This window comes from Vigna umbellata, chromosome 3 (genome assembly GCF_029865625.1).
Source record: "Vigna umbellata cultivar VRB3 chromosome 3, Vumbellata_1.0, whole genome shotgun sequence".
Taxonomy (NCBI): Eukaryota; Viridiplantae; Streptophyta; class Magnoliopsida; order Fabales; family Fabaceae; genus Vigna; species Vigna umbellata.
This window is the reverse complement of record NC_142167.1, coordinates 45,849,957-45,868,506: the sequence shown is the minus strand read 5'-3', so window position 1 is coordinate 45,868,506 and position 18,550 is coordinate 45,849,957. Positions and strand designations below refer to the sequence as shown.

General features: G+C 33.3%; 2 protein-coding genes across 2 annotated transcripts; one reads left to right on the top strand and one right to left on the bottom strand.

Moving 5' to 3' along the window:
* Positions 1-7,528: 7,528 nt before the first annotated feature.
* Positions 7,529-12,425, top strand: LOC148202681 (monosaccharide-sensing protein 2-like). The gene is made up of 6 exons (XM_088110613.1): positions 7,529-7,888; positions 8,022-8,133; positions 8,422-8,982; positions 9,567-10,504; positions 11,082-11,269; positions 11,811-12,425. Exons 2-6 carry the CDS (start codon positions 8,055-8,057, stop codon positions 12,253-12,255), a joined length of 2,211 nt encoding a protein of 736 aa, XP_087966739.1. The 5' UTR covers positions 7,529-7,888; positions 8,022-8,054; the 3' UTR covers positions 12,256-12,425.
* A 1,615-nt stretch (positions 12,426-14,040) lies between these two features.
* On the bottom strand, positions 14,041-16,888 carry LOC148202680 (protein MULTIPLE CHLOROPLAST DIVISION SITE 1-like). The gene is made up of 6 exons (XM_088108513.1): positions 16,739-16,888; positions 16,469-16,651; positions 16,214-16,371; positions 15,580-15,967; positions 14,581-14,694; positions 14,041-14,470 (listed from the first exon to the last, which is right to left on the bottom strand). The coding sequence occupies exons 1-6, from the start codon at positions 16,781-16,783 to the stop codon at positions 14,273-14,275; spliced, it is 1,086 nt and encodes a 361-aa protein (XP_087964639.1). The 5' UTR covers positions 16,784-16,888; the 3' UTR covers positions 14,041-14,272.
* Between the last annotated feature and the right edge of the window lie 1,662 nt (positions 16,889-18,550).

Sequence of the window (18,550 nt, the reverse complement as noted above, 5' to 3'; positions counted from 1 at the left end):
TACAGGACAAGTCAACCCTACAGATGATTGGGAAAGCTGAAGAAAGAGATGGCTTGTATATCATGATAGTTCCTGCATCCACACCCCTTGGTTCACCAGCTTCTATTACTCCTGAGAATTCCATTGCTTGTTCTACAATAAGACCTAACTCTATAGATATTTGACACTCTAGACTAGGGCATCCTTCTTCTTCTTGTTATATCAAATTACGCACCATGTATGCCACTTTAACTGATACAAAATACACTCATTGTGATACTTGTCACTATTCTAAGCAAAGGAAATTGCTTTTTCAATTAAGTACTACTGTTTCAAAAGCTCCTTTTGATTTAATTCATGTTGATATTTGGGGGCCCTATTCTACTTCTTCTGTTGATGGTTTCAAATATTTCTTAACTATAGTGGATGATATGTCTAGACACACATGGATTAAATTGATGGCAAGTAAGTCAGATACAAGATCACAACTTATTAGCTTTGTTTCTTATATCAAAACACAATTTGGCATTGATGTAAAAGCTGTTAGATCAGATAATGGTAATGAGTTTGCAATGACAGATTTTTATAGACAAAAAGGGATACAACATCAATTATCTTGTGTTGAAACACCTCAAAAAAATGGAGTTGTTGAGCGAAAACATCAACACATTGTAAATGTTACTAGATCTTTAATGTTTCAATCTCATTTGCCCATAACTTAACTTTCTGGTCTTTTGTTGTTCGTTATGATGTGCAACTCATTAATATTTTACCTTCCAAAATTTTAGCATATTTTTCTCCATCTCAGCTGTTACACAATGTTAAACTTGACATTACTTACGAGTTTTTGGCTCACTTTGCTATGCTTCAACTCTTCAATCTCACAGAACAAAATTTCAACCTCGTGCAAGAAAATGTGTTTTACTTGGTTTTAAAAAAGGAGTGAAAGGCTATCTTTTGTTAGATTTAAACTCTAGGAAAATTTTTCTATCAACAAATATAGTATTTTATGAAAACATATTTCCTTTTGTTACTAGTGACAAACACTCACCTATTGATAGACAAAATTCCTTGGATTTTGTCACCAAAATCATTTCCTCTCCATCACCTATTTTCTCAGAAGTTACTAATCAACCCTCTTTACCACCCACATCTCCTCCTTCTATTGTTCCAGATCCTGTTATTTTTTCTTCTCAACCTATTTTTGTTGAACCTGCCACTGCTACTCCACAAAGGAAATCAACCAGGCCAAAACATAAACCATCTTATCTGCAGGACTATCATTGCAACATGTTATCTACTTCTTCCGCCACTCAGTCATCCACAGGTACCTTATTTCCTATCTCTTCATATCTCTCTTATGATGCATTATCATCTCTTCATAAGTCATATGTCCTTAATCTTTCCCAAGTTAGTGAACCTAAAACCTATAACCAAGCCATCAAACATGATTGTTGGAGAAATGTCATGGATCAAGAAATTGCAGCTTTAGAAAATTTCAAAACTTGGGCTTTGACTGATCTACCTTATGGAAAGCAACCTATCGAATGTAAGTGGGTATACAAAATAAAGAGACATGCTGATGGGAGTATTGAACGATACAAGGCAAGGTTAGTAGCCAAAGGCTACACACAATAAGAAGGCTTAGATTACTTTGAGACTTTTTCACCTGTTGTCAAACTCACAATAGTAAGATTGGTTCTGGCTTTAGCAGCCTCCAAACATTGGTATTTACATCAACTAGATGTAAATAATGCTTTTTTACATGGGGATCTAGATGAAGAAGTATACATGTCTCTTCCTCTTGGCTACAAAACAAAAAAACCATGGCAAGTTTGCAAGTTGTTGAAGTCTTTATATGGACTCAAGCAAGCATCTAGACAATGGAATTACAAGTTAACAACTACTTTACTTTCTTTGGGCTACATACAATCAAAATCAGATTATTCACTTTTTGTCAAAAGTGATTCTGCTCATATCATCATCTTACTTGTTTATGTAGATGATATAATCTTGACAGGTATGACATTCAGGAAATCCAAAATGTGAAGGCTCTATTGAATGCAAAGTTTAAGATTAAAGACCTAGGTCAACTCAAGTATTTTTTGGGCTTAGAAATTGCAAGATCTCAACAAGGCATTAATTTGTCACAAAGGAAATATGCTCTAGAGTTATTAGAAGATGCAGGATTGTTGGGATGTCAACCTGTTTCTACTACCATACAACCAGGCACAAAATTTTCCAAGACAGAAGGGAAACCCTATTCAGATGTGCATGCCTATAGAAGACTTCTTGGCAGGTTATTATATCTAACCAACACAAGACCAGATTTATGTTTTGTTGTTAGTACTCTCAGTCAATTTCTTTCCAATCCTTTGGAATATCACTATGCAACAGCAATAAGGATCCTGAGATATATCAAGAACAATCCAGGACAAGGATTATTCTTTCCCTCCAACACAGAACATGCTCTCAAGGCTTTTAGTGATTCTGATTAGGCTGCTTGCCCTGACACTAGAAGGTCTGTGACTGGTTTTAATGTGTTCTATGGTGCATCCTTAATCAGCTGGAAATCCAAGAAGCAAGGTACTATATCTAGATCATCAATTGAAGAAAAATATAGAGCCTTAACTTCCACAACATGTGAAATTCAATGGCTTTTGTATTTGCTCCATGATTTGAAACAACCTCTACCACAACCAGTTCCTCTGTTTTGTGACAATCAATATGCTATACAAATTGCATAGAATCCAGCTATGCATGAGAGAACAAAACATATTAAAATTGATTGTCATCTCTTAAGGGATAAAGTTTAAGCTGGTGTAATTAAGCTCCTGCCCATTTCTACTTCAGTCCAACTTGCAGACATTCATACTAAAGCTTTGCATCCAGCACAATTTCAATCTTTGTTGTCCAAGCTGAGCATTAAGGATATATATGTTACAGCTTGAGGGGGATATTGGATTTAATTTATTTTCCGTTCATATCTGTGCATTTATGTTCATATATTTATATTCTGTTTTATATTTATATTTCATTATTATATTGTTTTAAACAGTTATATATATCAATTGTACTTTGTCCTTATATGATGAAATAATATACATAATTTTCATCCTTTCTTTTCTCGTAACAGTGGTAATAATAGGATGATACATATTATATTTATTTTATGTACATTGCAAAATAATTACAAAAAAGTGAAATTTTATACTTTTAGAAAAAAATAAAATATAAAAGAAAAAACACCAAATAAATATAAAAAAAATTATATGTGTCGAAATATTATTGTAATTATATATATTTTGTGGTTTACACTTTTTTTTTTTTTACTAAAGTGATAAATGGGGTATGAAATGGATGGAGTACTAAAATAAAAAGGGAATATGCATGGTGAATTTGGTAAAATTGCACTACTCATAACCTAATTAATGTTGCATGTGCCTATGTATGCCAAAAAAATCAAACTACCTAGGATTCTGTCCCCCCACTTCAAAACATATTACATTTTTCTATTCTTCATTTTTGTTGAAGCTTAATAGTATTCAAGTTTATAATTCTTCCAATTCTTATATTCATTTTTATTTTATTTTTAATTTTTCACTCAGTTTTCTCATATTTTATCCATTTATTGTATTTCTAACAAAATGATAATGTACATAGGAAATAAAAAAAGATTGTAAAAATTAGTAACAGACCGGTGTCGTTTTATTTGCTTACACATAATCACTCCATTAGAATTTTAATACATAGCAATTAAAAAATTGATTATAGGATGTCAGAAACTTTAAATAATAAAACACGTCAAATAAAATAATGACAGTGAAGGGATAATATATTGTATACTGATTCGTTTATCAGTTAAAAACATTCCACAGATCTACTTAAAATTTGAAGTTATTCAATTTTTAGTTTTACTTGTTTTGTTTTATTATTTATAAAATTTTCACTACTTTCGTAGTTCAAATTAATCACATTAATTGTTTATAGCTTACACTTATTTTCGCCATTAATTTAGAAATAAATAAGTTTAATTTAATGTGATAAGGATATGCATTAACATTCTTAAAGATCATAATATATCCTTAAACATGGTTGTGTTAAGCTTATAAAATTGGCAAAGTACAGGTTATTGATTTATCGTAAAATGAATATATTAGTAATTTTATAGCATAAAAAAAAGAACCAAAAAAAAATTAATTCTATACTTTTATAATACATGGTTTATATGGTTGCTGTAACAATTTAAAGTGGGTCAGAAAATTATGCTGCATAACTAGTTAATTAACTTTAATTATTTTAATTTATTTTTGTCATTAGAGCTTATGGCTTTCAATTCATCTTCAAGATCTGCGTGATTAGTTGAGACTCCTAAAAGCACGTGTTTCTAAAAATATGCAGAATTAATAGGATGGTCGTATTTTATATTCATTAGACAAATCCAGCTTAACAAGTAAAGGTTCTAGAGCAAGTCTTTCCTTTTTTTTTTCTTTTAATGCAAAATTCACTTAATATCACATATCACATGGAGCAAATGAATATTTTATAATGCTTTATTTTTATTTAAAAAAATTAGCATGCTTTTTAGTGTAAGAAGTAAGTGTATTATTTAAAGAGATGAGAATAGAAAAAAAAATAAAAAGTGAGTTTCACGTGATGAACATGGTAATTTGTCTCTGCCAACCCGATGACAATTAGATAGTGTGAGGTAGATGCATGTACATTTTTTTTTCATAAAAATATAACCTTATTTATAAGAATTTTGACTTCAAATTTAAAAGAAAGAAAGTGATATAAATTTAGAGAGAAAATGGGAATGGGAAAGAATGGGATGAACCCCCTTTCCATCAAGGTGGGTCCTAAAGAGAGAGGGAAGTAGTTTTTGAACGTAAGGTTTGAGATAGAAATAAATAGGGTTATATATATATATATATATATATATATATATATATATATATATATATATATATATATATAATTATGTGAATATATATTTTACAAATATTATCGTTAAAAGTTTTATAGAAAGGACTAATTTAGAGTATATAAGTAAATGTAAACGTCATTTTTTAAGTTGGTTTTATAACATTTAAAGTTTACTTTTTAATATAATTTCAAAATATCATTAGAGTCTATTCTAACAAAATTTGTTATTTATTGGACAAATTATTTCACATATTATCAGACTATTCATTAATGTATATTTTAACACACAGATATGTTGAAAATTTGTCATTGACTAAAAATTGAATTAGGTTTAAAGTTTATTTTTTAACAATTTATTTATAAATTTCATTTTTCATTTGTATATCACTTTTACATATATTTACACGTGATTCTTATAAAACACGTTTATAATAAAAATTAAATGAAGGTATATATATATATATATATATATATATATATATATATATATATATATATATATAATTTGCTTTAACTAAGTTAAATAATTTAGTCATTTTAATAACTTTCAACACTTTTAATATTTTATAAATGCTTAGATGCCCTTTAACAACATAATTTACGAAACTAATATAAGTTAGTTCAAGATATTCAATAGAGTGGCGTTTAGGAGAGTGTAATTTTTTTTAGAAATATATCATCCTTAAAATTGGAGAGTGAATGAAAAAGAAAATAAACCTGCGAAGAAGAGACTAATTAGAATATATGAACATATAGAATAGAAGAATAATATAATTTGAAGGATAATAATTTATTAAAGTGTCTTATTAAAAAAGGCTCAACAATTGTGTATTTTTTTTCGTGGAAGAGCAGGAAGAATAGTAATTATAGTTATACATGATTTCTTAAACACGTAGTCAAAGGGATGATAATTAAAAACACGTGGTCCATTAGAGAATAATTATTAATGTATGGTCCATTAGATATATCACTGTTACTAAAGTATTACACAAATCTCTGTTAACTCAACTACTTTAATCAAATGGTAATTTATATAACTTAAATTACTTTTCTGAAACGATAATTGTATTTTTAGATAATTCGTAATGTGGAAATTTGGTCAAATTTTACTTTAAATTTATATATATATTTAAACAAATGCGAGGTTATTTTGTTTCTTATATTCAATACGAGGGTTGAGTAATTAGAATATCATAATTTTTTTTCATTTTTTTAATTAGATAATTATGATAAAACAATTATTGAAAATCTAAAAGAAACAATAGTTATATTACAACATGATTTTTTTTCTTCGATTTTTGTTATGAGACACGATATTGCATATTTAATTGTTATTGTCCAAATCTCCCACAGTCACATACCATCTTTCTTTTATGTTTTGTTGGAACTTAATTATTTTTTATGTTGCATTTGTAGCATATATCATAAGTTGCTTATTTACTTTTTCTTCAATCAAACATTTTTGTATTTATCTTTTTCTTTTTTTTAGTAGGAGTACTTCTCTTTTATTTTTAACATACTCTTGAACTTCTTAATGCTATTTTCTCATTTGGATATTTTGAGTCTTCAAATATTTATGGAATCTCATATTCCTGCACTTTCAAACCTTTATATAAACTTTTACTCTTTTTTATAAAGTTTATAACATTTACGGAATCTCATATTTTGAGTCTTGATGCATTTATACTGCGAGTTACCTATTTTTTTTATCACTGCTTGAAGTAAATATTATATTATAACTTTTTCTTTTTTCTTTATTTATAACTTTAGTGCACAAAAAATACTAATAAGAATAGCCCACATGCATGACGTAAAAAAAATCCCAACTAGAAGACAAAAGAACCTATTATATATGTTTATCCATGCACATAATGAATTGTGTAAAACACATAATTGATTTCCTTGGATGTTAGGAAAGTAGCTTTAGATTAAAAAACTACATGAATACGACACAATCAATCATATGTCTTTGTTCTTCACCACACTTAACATGGGAAGACTAAGTCTCTCTTAAGTACGTGTTTGATGAGAAATCAAGCAAAAAGAAAATGATAACGCAAAACTTGATATTTTTTTATTTACTTATGAGGACTCAAATTACGATGGTTAGAAATTAGAAAAAATAAATCTAAAAGAAAGGGTAAATTTGTCCTTTGGATTATCACATGCCCACAGCGGTGAGAGTTCGACATTCTGGGAAAAATAGGTTTGAGAATTAAGAATGAGTAAGGAAAAAAAAAAGAATTTAATTGGGCCAACATTGCCAGATGAGTTGAATCAGAAGGAACGTTTATTATAATTATGAGAGTATGTGGTATTGTGTAAAATAATAAAATAATAATTGGAGAGATGTTTGTGTGTGTTGCGTTGGAGGGTCAGGATGGGCATCACCGTCGTTTGATGATTGGTGATACTGATCTGGCAGATGCTGGACCCCTTTTTGTCCTCACGCACAATCTCTCACCACGCACCACACCACACCAGATTCCATCCATCAATCACCCCTTCCAACACCTACCATCCACTTCACGCTCTATCATTAGATTCATATTCACACTTTCTTTCTTTCTTTCTTTCTTAATTATTATTTATTATTATTGCAACATGCAAGAGAAGAAGCTGTTACTACCACCATCATCATTTCAAAATATTTTAAAATACACAGAACAGAACAGCCAAATCCTTCGTTCGTTATCATTATTAATATTAATAATATTATTATTATTATAATCAGTATTACTGTTACTGAAAGAAAGTGATTTTGTTTATCTGTGTGTGTGGTAGGCAAAAGAAAGAAAGAAAGAAAGAAAGAAAAGCTGTTTGTTTGTTTTACTCTGTAGTGGTGTGAGGATTGTGGCGACTGGTTAGTGAGGAAGGGGAAAGAAGAGCGATCTGAAATTTCGGATACTTTAATTGCTTCTCGCTTTCACCCAACCAACTCAATTATAGATACTCCGTCAACCTCAATCTCAACTAACTCTCAGTACTCACTCGCAACCTTTTCTTTTCTTTTCTCTTCTTCCATGCTTGCTTGCTTGCTTGATTCAATAAAGAGAGAAAGCCGTTTTTTTTTTTTTTTGCTTTTTGGTGCGTGATTCTTGCTTCTTATTTAATAGGTACTTTGCTCGCTGCTTCCTCATCTCGCGCAAATGAAGGGTGCTGTTCTCGTCGCTATTGCCGCTTCCATCGGTAATTTTCTCCAGGGATGGGATAATGCAACCATCGCCGGTATGGTTCCGATTCTTCTTTCTGTAACTACTGATTATGTTCGCTTTCGATATAACTGCTTGTTTTGCGGATTGAAGTGGTGAAACTTCAATCTGGATCAGAGAGCTTTTCTAAAGAACTGCATCTGACCTCACTCCACTAGATTGGTTGCATGCAAGTTTTTTATTATTCGAATCTGATGTGTTTCTGCTCTGTTTGTGCGAAATTTATCAGTCAGTCTGATGAGTGATAATTGTTCTCGGTCGATTTTTGAGATTGCCTGACAGATCACTGATTCTTGTTCTGCAGGGGCTATTGTTTATATTAAGAAAGACCTTGCGCTGCAAACAACTATGGAAGGGCTTGTGGTGGCCATGTCTTTGATTGGAGCCACGGTAATCACCACGTGCTCTGGTCCTGTATCGGATTGGCTTGGTCGGCGACCCATGTTGATAATCTCGTCCGTGCTCTATTTCTTGGGTGGTTTGGTGATGCTTTGGTCCCCGAATGTGTATGTGTTGTGCTTGGCCAGGTTACTTGATGGATTTGGGATTGGCCTTGCTGTGACTCTTGTTCCGGTCTATATATCTGAAACGGCACCCTCTGAAATAAGGGGATCTTTGAATACGCTTCCTCAGTTCAGTGGTTCTGGAGGCATGTTTTTGTCGTACTGTATGGTCTTTGGCATGTCGTTGACTCCCTCGCCTAGCTGGAGGCTCATGCTTGGGGTTCTGTCTATTCCTTCGCTCCTCTATTTTGCACTGACAATTTTTTTCTTGCCTGAGTCTCCTCGGTGGCTGGTCAGCAAAGGAAGGATGATGGAGGCCAAAAAGGTGCTCCAAAGATTGCGCGGAAGGGAGGACGTGTCAGGTAACGGCATTATTTTTCAAAGCATTCTTCTCAACTTTTTGAATTAGGTTGCTATGTACTGTGGGAATCCTGTTTGGTAATTTCAGGTAAATGCTAAATTCTAACACGAAATCACTAGTTACGATTTATCGCAACCTTAATCTGTTGTAATGTCATGATCATGTTTATCAAATAACGGTCTACAGTCACAATTGGACTCCATTTGACTCCAATTGCGGCCATCTTTCTTTTTAATTTTCTACAATTAAAAAAAAATCGCAACTGTAGCTGCAACTCAAAACCTTGAACATTTTTTTATTAAACTACACTACAATACCATCTTCAGATTTACGGGGTACTTAACTAATTCCTACATAGTTGCATATCTCCTTCCTGCCATCCTCCTTTTACAAACTGCATCTTATCTCGTATATGTACAGAACTCAAAATGATACTGTACACATAGACCATCAATGTAAAATACTAGGTTGTACATGATTATGATTTTGAACTTTTCATTGCATGGATTAGTTTGTGATTCTCAACCGGTATTGAAATTTGTCAAGGCAATGATGAATCAATTTATGAATTTATAATTCACGCAGGCGAGATGGCATTGCTGGTTGAAGGTCTCGGGATTGGGGGTGATACATCTATAGAAGAGTACATAATTGGCCCTGCTGAAGAGGTGGCTGATGGTCGGGAGCTAGGAACAGATAAAGATAAAATTCGATTATATGGATCCCAAGCAGGTCTCTCTTGGTTAGCAAAACCTGTCACTGGACAGAGTTCTATTGGCCTTGCATCACGCCATGGAAGCATCATCAACCAAAGCATGCCCCTCATGGATCCTATGGTGACACTGTTCGGTAGCATTCATGAGAAGCTCCCTGAGGCGGGAACTGGAAGCATGCGAAGCACTTTGTTTCCAAATTTTGGAAGCATGTTCAGCACTGCTGAGCCGCATGTTAAAAATGAACAGTGGGATGAAGAGAGCTTACAAAGGGAAGGTGAGGACTACATGTCAGATGCAGCTGGTGGGGACTCTGACGATAATTTGCAAAGTCCTTTAATCTCACGTCAAACAACAAGCCTTGAAAAAGACATGCCTCCTCCTCCTTCCCATGGCAGTATCCTGAGCAGCATGAGGCGTCACAGCAGTCTTATGCAAGGATCAGCTGAGCAAGTTGGTAGTACAGGCATTGGTGGCGGCTGGCAACTGGCATGGAAATGGACTGAAAAAGTTGAGGAGGGAAAAAAGCAAGGAGAGTTTAAAAGGATTTATTTACATGAGGAGGGAGTTTCTGCCTCTCGTCGTGGATCCGTTGTTTCAATTCCTGGTGAAGGTGAATTTGTCCAGGCTGCTGCCTTGGTTAGCCAACCTGCTCTTTACTCCAAGGAGCTTATCGATGGACATCCAGTTGGTCCTGCTATGGTTCACCCATCTGACACTGCTTCAAAGGGGCCAAGTTGGAAAGCTCTTCTTGAACCTGGGGTTAAGCATGCATTGATTGTTGGAGTTGGAATACAAATACTTCAGCAGGTAATGTGTGGTTACTATTCATTATTCTCTTCTCCACCCGCCTTGCTTATTATAATGATAAAAGGGTGGTATTTAGTAATTTTTCCTATTCATAATCTCCATGCTCGTTTACACTTCCGTTGCTTTCCTTCTTTTTATTTAATTTTTTGTGGGTAATGTTGGGGAGCAGAGGACTTCGATTGCATTACTTCAACCCAAGTCCAAAACCTTACACAAGCCTTCTGCTTTGAAGACTGCTTACGTTGTTATCTAGTGTCTATTGTTGTAGCCCTTAAATGTTATGTTACTGATCTTGTAGTACTGTTTGTCATTCCCTAGTAAGTTACAAAGAACATTTGAAGTGAGGTTAGATAATGGTGTTCAAGTTAAAAAGTTCATCTGTAGTTAAGTATTAACTGAAATCATGAGATTAGCTAGACTGGAGTGTGACTGGCTTAGAATTCTTTGCTCTTTTCTTCAAGTATCCAAAGCTACTAGAGCGTCTTGCTGAATTTGTACTTTATCCAGTTTACTGCATCAATTTATTAGTCTATGTCCTGTTATCAATGGCTGACTCCTAATTCTTCATGTTCTGCAGTTTTCAGGGATAAACGGGGTTCTATATTACACACCTCAAATCCTCGAAGAGGCCGGTGTTGAAGTTCTTCTTTCAGATGTAGGCATTGGCTCAGAGTCTGCATCATTTCTTATCAGTGCTTTCACAACCTTCTTGATGCTTCCTTGTATAGGCTTAGCCATGAAGCTCATGGATGTTTCAGGCAGAAGGTACGCTTCCTGTTTTTTTTCCTGGCATATAGTTTTCCCTATGTATCCCTGCTTATGTTTTTGGTTGCCGGTATTCGATGACTCTTCTTTTTGCATGCATTTTGTAAGGTGATTACCAGTACTGAACTAGATAACTAGATTTGTTCCTCATTAATTTAATGACGTCCATCTGGTCGATGGAGAACAAAAATAGAGTTTGTCGTCGTTATCCTTGAGGCGCATAGATCCTAGTGACTTTCATTGTACAACACAAGTTAAAGCATAGTTACCAAGGAAAGTGGAATCCTGTAGAATTTAGTGTGTTCAGACTATGTAACTAACTTTCCTGAGCTTGGAGAAATTTAACCCTAACAATTGTTTCACTCGATTACTTGAAAGATTAGCCAAGAAGTAAGACCACTAGTAGATTCCAGACAGGTTTATTCTAAAGGTTACTTGAAACGATTTGCAGAATTTTGTGTCCTTTTTCAAACCAACATATTTTAGTATTTTCTTAAGTTCATCTTGATTCGTTGTCATTAAGATAGTCCGTTGTTTGCAGGCAATTGCTACTTACTACAATTCCCGTGCTGATTGTATCACTGATTATTTTGGTCATTGGAAGCCTAGTAAATTTTGGCAACGTGGCCCATGCGGCAATCTCAACTATATGCGTTGTGGTTTATTTCTGCTGCTTTGTGATGGGTTACGGACCAATTCCAAACATTCTTTGCTCAGAGATTTTCCCCACTAGAGTGCGTGGCCTCTGCATTGCTATATGTGCTCTAGTGTTCTGGATTGGAGACATCATTATCACATACTCGCTGCCTGTGATGCTCAGCTCTTTAGGGCTTGCTGGTGTCTTCGCTATTTATGCCGTCGTTTGTTTCATCTCCTGGATATTTGTGTTTTTGAAGGTTCCGGAAACAAAGGGCATGCCCCTTGAAGTCATCTCTGAATTCTTTTCTGTTGGCGCAAGGCAGGCTGCTGCGGCCAAGAATGAGTAGCACCACCTGTTATATACAGTGTATAACTTTAGTTGCTGAAACCCACCCTATCTCGTCTTTATAGATTTTGCTTGCCGTAAGTATATTTGGAGGAGGAGGATATATGTTCAAGCATGTGATATGGATGTATTATTCTTTCATAAATATAAATTTTTTGCATTTTAGAATTATCCACATTAGGCTTTGATGCAAAGTTTGCGTTGTTCGTGATAAAAGTTTAAGCGTTTGCTACATTATAAAACATGAAAAATGGGAGAGGTACCCTGGTGCAGATCCGAGAAATACAGTAGTTAGACCAGATTTTGATAAGGTATCATTATTCTGCCCATGGCCATCAATGAATTGAACAATTTATCTTTGGCCATGTGACCAAAATCCGTTAATGCTTCAACTTTTACTCATTACTGTGCTAAGGAGATTTTTTGTGGGGGCCTTCGATATTAATGCGCATTCTTGTCCCAGTGGCCACTCAAGACTGCCCAATTACACTTGCTGCATATTTAGTTCTTTATACTTCGACTTTAGAGGGGACAACTCCCTTTAACGACAACCTCAATTCCCTGTTTTACTCTGCTTTTTCTTTTGGTATTTTGGTCGTTTCTAGCTCTTTTCGATACAAGTTGTGCTCACTCGATCTCTATTTAAATTTGTATAAGAGAAACAAGCACTCTTCGCTGTCATGAAGAAAAGAAAGCGAAGGATCGTGAAGAAAGAGAATAAAAAAAATTCAAATATAATAATTTAAAGATACTGAAAATGTGAAACACTCAGCCGATTGTATTTTCGGATAATTTTGAGTTTAAAAAACTACTTAAAAATATTGTCTAGGAGGAATCCTAATCGGCTGAAAGTGTACAGTTTTTTTAGACAACATTAAAAGTTGTTTTCACATGCTAACCTGAAGTTTGGTTAAAGAATTCAAAATAATTTTCATTGAAACGTGTAAAAATGTTTTCTCGTATGACTTGTAAACACATTCATATTATCTATAGTAAAAGTTTTTTTAAATCGGAATATTTAAAATACTAGTTAACATTTAAAAAAAATATATATACATATTTGTTTCTTATTCTTACAAAACTCATTTTCCAACAAATCCTTTATGCTGTTTCCACTTATGCAGATCGGGTGTGGTGAACAAGAGCAAGTGCTGCAATGCAACTTTATTTCCACTAGTACTAATTTATCGGACCTTCCCAATCTTTTGGAAATTCTCATTCTCAATTTAATATTCTTATTGTTACGGACTTCAACAGTGCGGACTTTTAGAAAGGTAAGTTATGTGGCTACAACGAACTTTAAAGCTATGATTATTGAATGATGAAATACGATGAAAGGTAATAGAAACAAGTAACTGCATCTAGGAAATACTTCTAGTATAATTTGTATTTACAATAGCAAATTCTACATATATCAGTTTGGGGGCATGAATTTACAGATGTAAATTAGAATTATATTTAAAATTGGAATTAGTGTAATATTTATATTTGAAGTGTAAACAGAATAAAAAAGAACAATAATGATGACAATAATAATGTTCGCAATAACCTGTGGGAATTATTAATACAAGATTGCAACCGTGCATCTTAAGAGTGAAATTAAGATTTGCAATTAAACAGTTTTCGTTCTTCGTCGTCTTCCTTGCTAATTTGTTATAGGAAATTCTAAACGGTTTTTATGTACAACCAAATAGCATTACGACTAAATTAGGACATGTAAAATTCCCCACAAAAACAAAGACATGTTTTGTTAGGGAAATCTGATTAACTGCGTAGCTTGACAATATGCAGCAATTGCATCCAAATTATATTTTTATACCCGAAATAAGCTCATGCAGAACAAATTATATTTACAGTCCTCGTCTATACAATTAGACAGCTCTAAAGACTCCAAAATGAATAGTACAAAAAATTTGGGTAAATTCAAATCCATACATTAAGCGCTATTGGAGATCTATAGCCCGCCTCATAGTACTTTTAACTTGGATCAAGACGGGTAAAAGCTGTGTGCAAAGAACCTAAAGAGTTGGATCTTCGGATGATGTACTTTCAAAGTGATTTGGGTCACTATCTATATTAGGGGAGTCAGAATCACTCACTTGATTGTTTACAGAGCTCTTCTCTGCTTGATCATTTAATCTGGCGTGGGAGTTGAGCGGTCTCTCAAATTCTTTAGCACTGATAGGATCTATCACTAGTTTATTGATTTTCTGCTCCTGTAGCATAAATAATACAAAAGGATTCAGTGGTGCACTAAATCATGCAAAAACACTTTAGCGATGTCTGCATGCGTGTGTTATTGTTTAGCATTGGTAGGACCACTCGCCTGATTGTTTACAGTGCTCTCTGCTTGTTCATTTAATCTGGCTTGGGAGTTGAATGGCCTCTCAAATTCTTTAGCATTGATAGGATCTATCACTAATTTATTGAGTTTCTGGTCCTGTAGCATAAATAATACAAAAGGTTTCAGCAGTGCTGCATATTAGGTTAAAGCACTTCAGCAATATATCTCCGTGTTTAGTGTGAGAATTACTTTTATGTGAGAATGGGTGACCAAGTTTCGACTATATAAATGGTGAAAATTAAAAGCTACTTAAAAAGGTCACACGTAGTGTGGTGTCCATGCATGCCAATTTCTGATATCAAGGATTTGAATCAGCCAAAATACCAAGAATGAAAATGTTAATTCGTTATGGGATAGAAACAAAGCCTGGTTTGACCGTTTACAGCACATGAAGAAATCTTGAACCCAAATGTCATTCCAATACACTCCCTCCAATCTTTAATATAAGCAAAAAATGATATCTTAGATGCTAATCTCAAATATAAACAAATCTCAACAAATGTATTTTATTTAATGAGACTATCTCCAAAATGCTCTTCATCTAATTGGAGTTTTACTTCGAATAACTCTCTTTTATTCTTGCAATCATGTTTTAAGAAAGAGTAGTCTAAGAAAAGTGTTTTTTTTTTTTAAATGAAAACAGTAAATGAAATGCTACTAACTTTCTTAAATGGTGAATTTGTTGTCTACTCATATTCAAGACTGGAGGGCGGTACTAAATATACCAAGATCAGTCAGGGTGTATCTTCTTTGCTTAGTTTTATATTGGATTTGTGCTATAATAAATGGTCACTGGTTGAATCACAGGTTGATTTCCAAACACTACTATCTTGGATAGGATAAGCCAGAATGCCAAATTTAAAGACCGCCTACTCCTCATGCTTAAGAATTAGGAGAAAGTGATGATAGCATTTACAAAAGAATTTTTAAAACTAAATAAAAGACGTGGAGCCATTGAATTTACTTGTAACCAGAGCTTACATTCTGTAGGGCTTCGAGCTTTTTCTGCAGGGCTTCATGTTCGGCTTGAATCCGGAAAGGAACTCCGTGCTTTTGATACACATTGTTCTGAGCCAAGTCTTCATCCAGATCAGTAGCAGTGGTAGCAAAAGGATGATTAGCCGGAATCCACCTGACAGTATCAGGATCAACATCCGGAGGCACCGAGTCCCCTTCTCTAAGGAAAATAGTGGGTCGCTTCCACTGATAGGCACGCGATCTCCTTCTCTGGTGAGTGGCCTGCTGCTCTTCGGTAAGTGTAACAGGGGCTAAGCGGTAAACCTTACCACACATCTCAACGGTTGAGTTGCTTTTGCCAATCTTAACAAAAGGATTATTGAACGGGTCTTCGTACTTGAGAGGCCTTGATCTGAAAACATGCATACAACAACGCAGATAGACAAATGGGGGGATCACCATTGTTACTTGTTAGGCAGGAAAGTGGAAACTCGATCTCACTGGGCAAACCTTACCAAGTAGTACTAATATATGTGGCCGTTTATGTTAATTATAGTTTGCCACTTATTTTATGAGCATATTAGATAGATAAATACATAATATGAATGAACGAAAGCAAAAAATAGTAAAAATAAGTGGGTATGGATAAAAATCATACATGCCTCTTCTATCAGATTTGAGTTGTCCACGTCTCACAAGATCAGCCACGGAACCTGGACGCTCTTTTTTTCTGGACACGACCCTCAATGCTCCAACCAAAACCACAAGCGCAACACATACCCAGATCGGAAAATTGTTTCCACCGCTTCGATTAAGCTACAAATAACAATAACAACAACAACAACACAACATCAGCAACAAGAAGAAGAAATGGTAAATGAAGAATGAGTGTGAAATGAAAAGGGTACCACACCAGGAAGGAGGGGATGGTGACGGAATTAACGAGTTGATGGTAAAATTTGGAAATGGAATTGATGGAATCGTGTTTGAGTTGTTGGGTGCGAGAGCGCCATTTGGAAATCCCGTTTCTGATAACAATGCGATTTCTAGTTGTGATGATACTGTTATTACTAGTGCCACTGCTGAAGGAACAAGGCTGCAAATTTTTATTTTTTTTTAAAGTTTGATCGTTAATCAGCATTGTGAGAAACAATGTATAGTGTTTGTGGAATTGAAAACTTACGCGAAGAGAAAGCGAGCGAAATTGCAGTGTCCAAACAGAAGCCATACGAAGTTGTGTTGGTGGCAACTCAATTGCAGCTTTCACTTTCCATTCCCTTTCTCTATCTTCTCCTCCGATCTTCAACCTAAGATGTTAGGGTTACAGATATTTTCAAACATAAAATAGTAAGGAAAATATAAATTATAGTGAAAATTATGTTATAATCTAATGTAAATCATAGTGAAAATTATGGATTTTATGTCATTTGTTATCCATCTACAAAATGATTTTGTTATCATTTTTTTCTAATTTTATATGAAAGAAATGAAAACAATTTCTTATTTTTCATTAACCACAATGTTTTTATATATTGTAACACGTGAATATTATGATAGGATAAAATAATAATAATGTCATGCACTTAATAGAAAATTTAATAATAATTCAATTGGAAAATATAAAAATACTACGTATTCATTGTAGCAAAATTGTTTTTTAAAAAATTAATTAAAAATACTTGAGTTTATAATTAAAATTAAGTCCAATAATAATAATAATAAAGTTATGAGGTTTTCTGTTTTTCAGTTGTACATTTTAACAATGTGTACCAGGTTTTAGGTTTTAGTAGACAAAAATACCCTTATATTCTAAGTTTTAAGGTTAAGGATATTTTAATAATTTTCATTCTCAAAACTAAAAAAAACCCAAAACCCTTAGTCACCTCTCTCATTCCTTTCAACCCTTTCTTTTTCATCTTTCTTCTTTCAACCTTTTTCCTCTGTCATCCCTAGTGTAATTCCAATTGAAAAAATCAGAAACACTTGCCGTTAAACAATTTGTCTTTGTAAAGAGTTGAGTTATTGATATATTCACCTTCAGGCAAATGTTCATTCAATATCTCTTCAATTTCACTATCTTCACTAAGCTTTCTAGCATATGTTGAATCATCATCTCTAGACCAATTAGCAATTCCTTTGGATATTATTATGTTTGTGAAAATTAGATAAAATTATATACGACAAAAATTATAAAATAAAAACTCATTATAAAATTATTTTAACAACTAGTGTTTCTGATTTTTTCCATACCAATTACCAATTCTTTTGATGTCATTATGTTAGATAAAATTAGATAAGACAAAAATTATAAAATGAAAACTCATTATAAAATCATTTTTGTAAGAAATTGTTTAACAACGAGTATTTCTGATTTTCGAGGTCAATTACCAATTCTTTATGTTTGTGAAAAATGGATAAAATTAGATAAGACAAAAATTATAAAATGAAAACGGATTATAAAATCAGAGGTGAGTAAGGGTTTGAGTTTTTTTTTTTTTTTAGTTTTGAGAATGAAAATTATTAAAATACCCTTAACCTTAAAACTTAGAATCCATGATATATATATATAAGGGTATTTTTGTCTACTAAAACCCGGTACACATTGCTAAAATCTGAAAAACAGGAATACGCGCGTTAGCAAACTCCTAAAATTATTATTTAAATATTTGTGTTCATGACGTTATATTTTCAATTACTTAAAAATATAAATATTTAAGCTATATGTGAAAGAAATTGTTTTTTAATATCAAATTTTAAACACAAAATTAGTACCTTCAAATACACGGACATTTCCAACACAGAAAGAGTATAAGATAAATACCAATTCTTTTATACTTGTTTTATTTAATTTAAATCTAGGACTATTTCAATTTAGTTCATTCTTGAATGGATTATTTCAATATTTCAAAAAACAAATGTTACAAGCATTAATGATAAGAACATACATCGCTTAAGAATTTACTTTTCTATTGAAAACCTATACAGAAAATCTAGG

Excerpts from the sequence above, each read along its gene's own strand:
- LOC148202680 (XM_088108513.1), bottom strand. The coding sequence starts at position 16,783 with ATGGCTTCTGTTTGGACACTGCAATTTCGCTCGCTTTCTCTTCGC. Across the intron at positions 16,652-16,738 it reads TTCGCTCGCTTTCTCTTCGC|CCTTGTTCCTTCAGCAGTGG; the intron begins GTAAGTTTTCAA and ends AAAAATTTGCAG. Across the intron at positions 14,695-15,579 it reads AGCTCGAAGCCCTACAGAAT|GACCAGAAACTCAATAAATT; the intron begins GTAAGCTCTGGT and ends TTTATGCTACAG.
- LOC148202681 (XM_088110613.1), top strand. The coding sequence starts at position 8,055 with ATGAAGGGTGCTGTTCTCGTCGCTATTGCCGCTTCCATCGGTAATTTT. Across the intron at positions 8,983-9,566 it reads CGGAAGGGAGGACGTGTCAG|GCGAGATGGCATTGCTGGTT; the intron begins GTAACGGCATTA and ends TAATTCACGCAG. Across the intron at positions 10,505-11,081 it reads GAATACAAATACTTCAGCAG|TTTTCAGGGATAAACGGGGT; the intron begins GTAATGTGTGGT and ends CATGTTCTGCAG.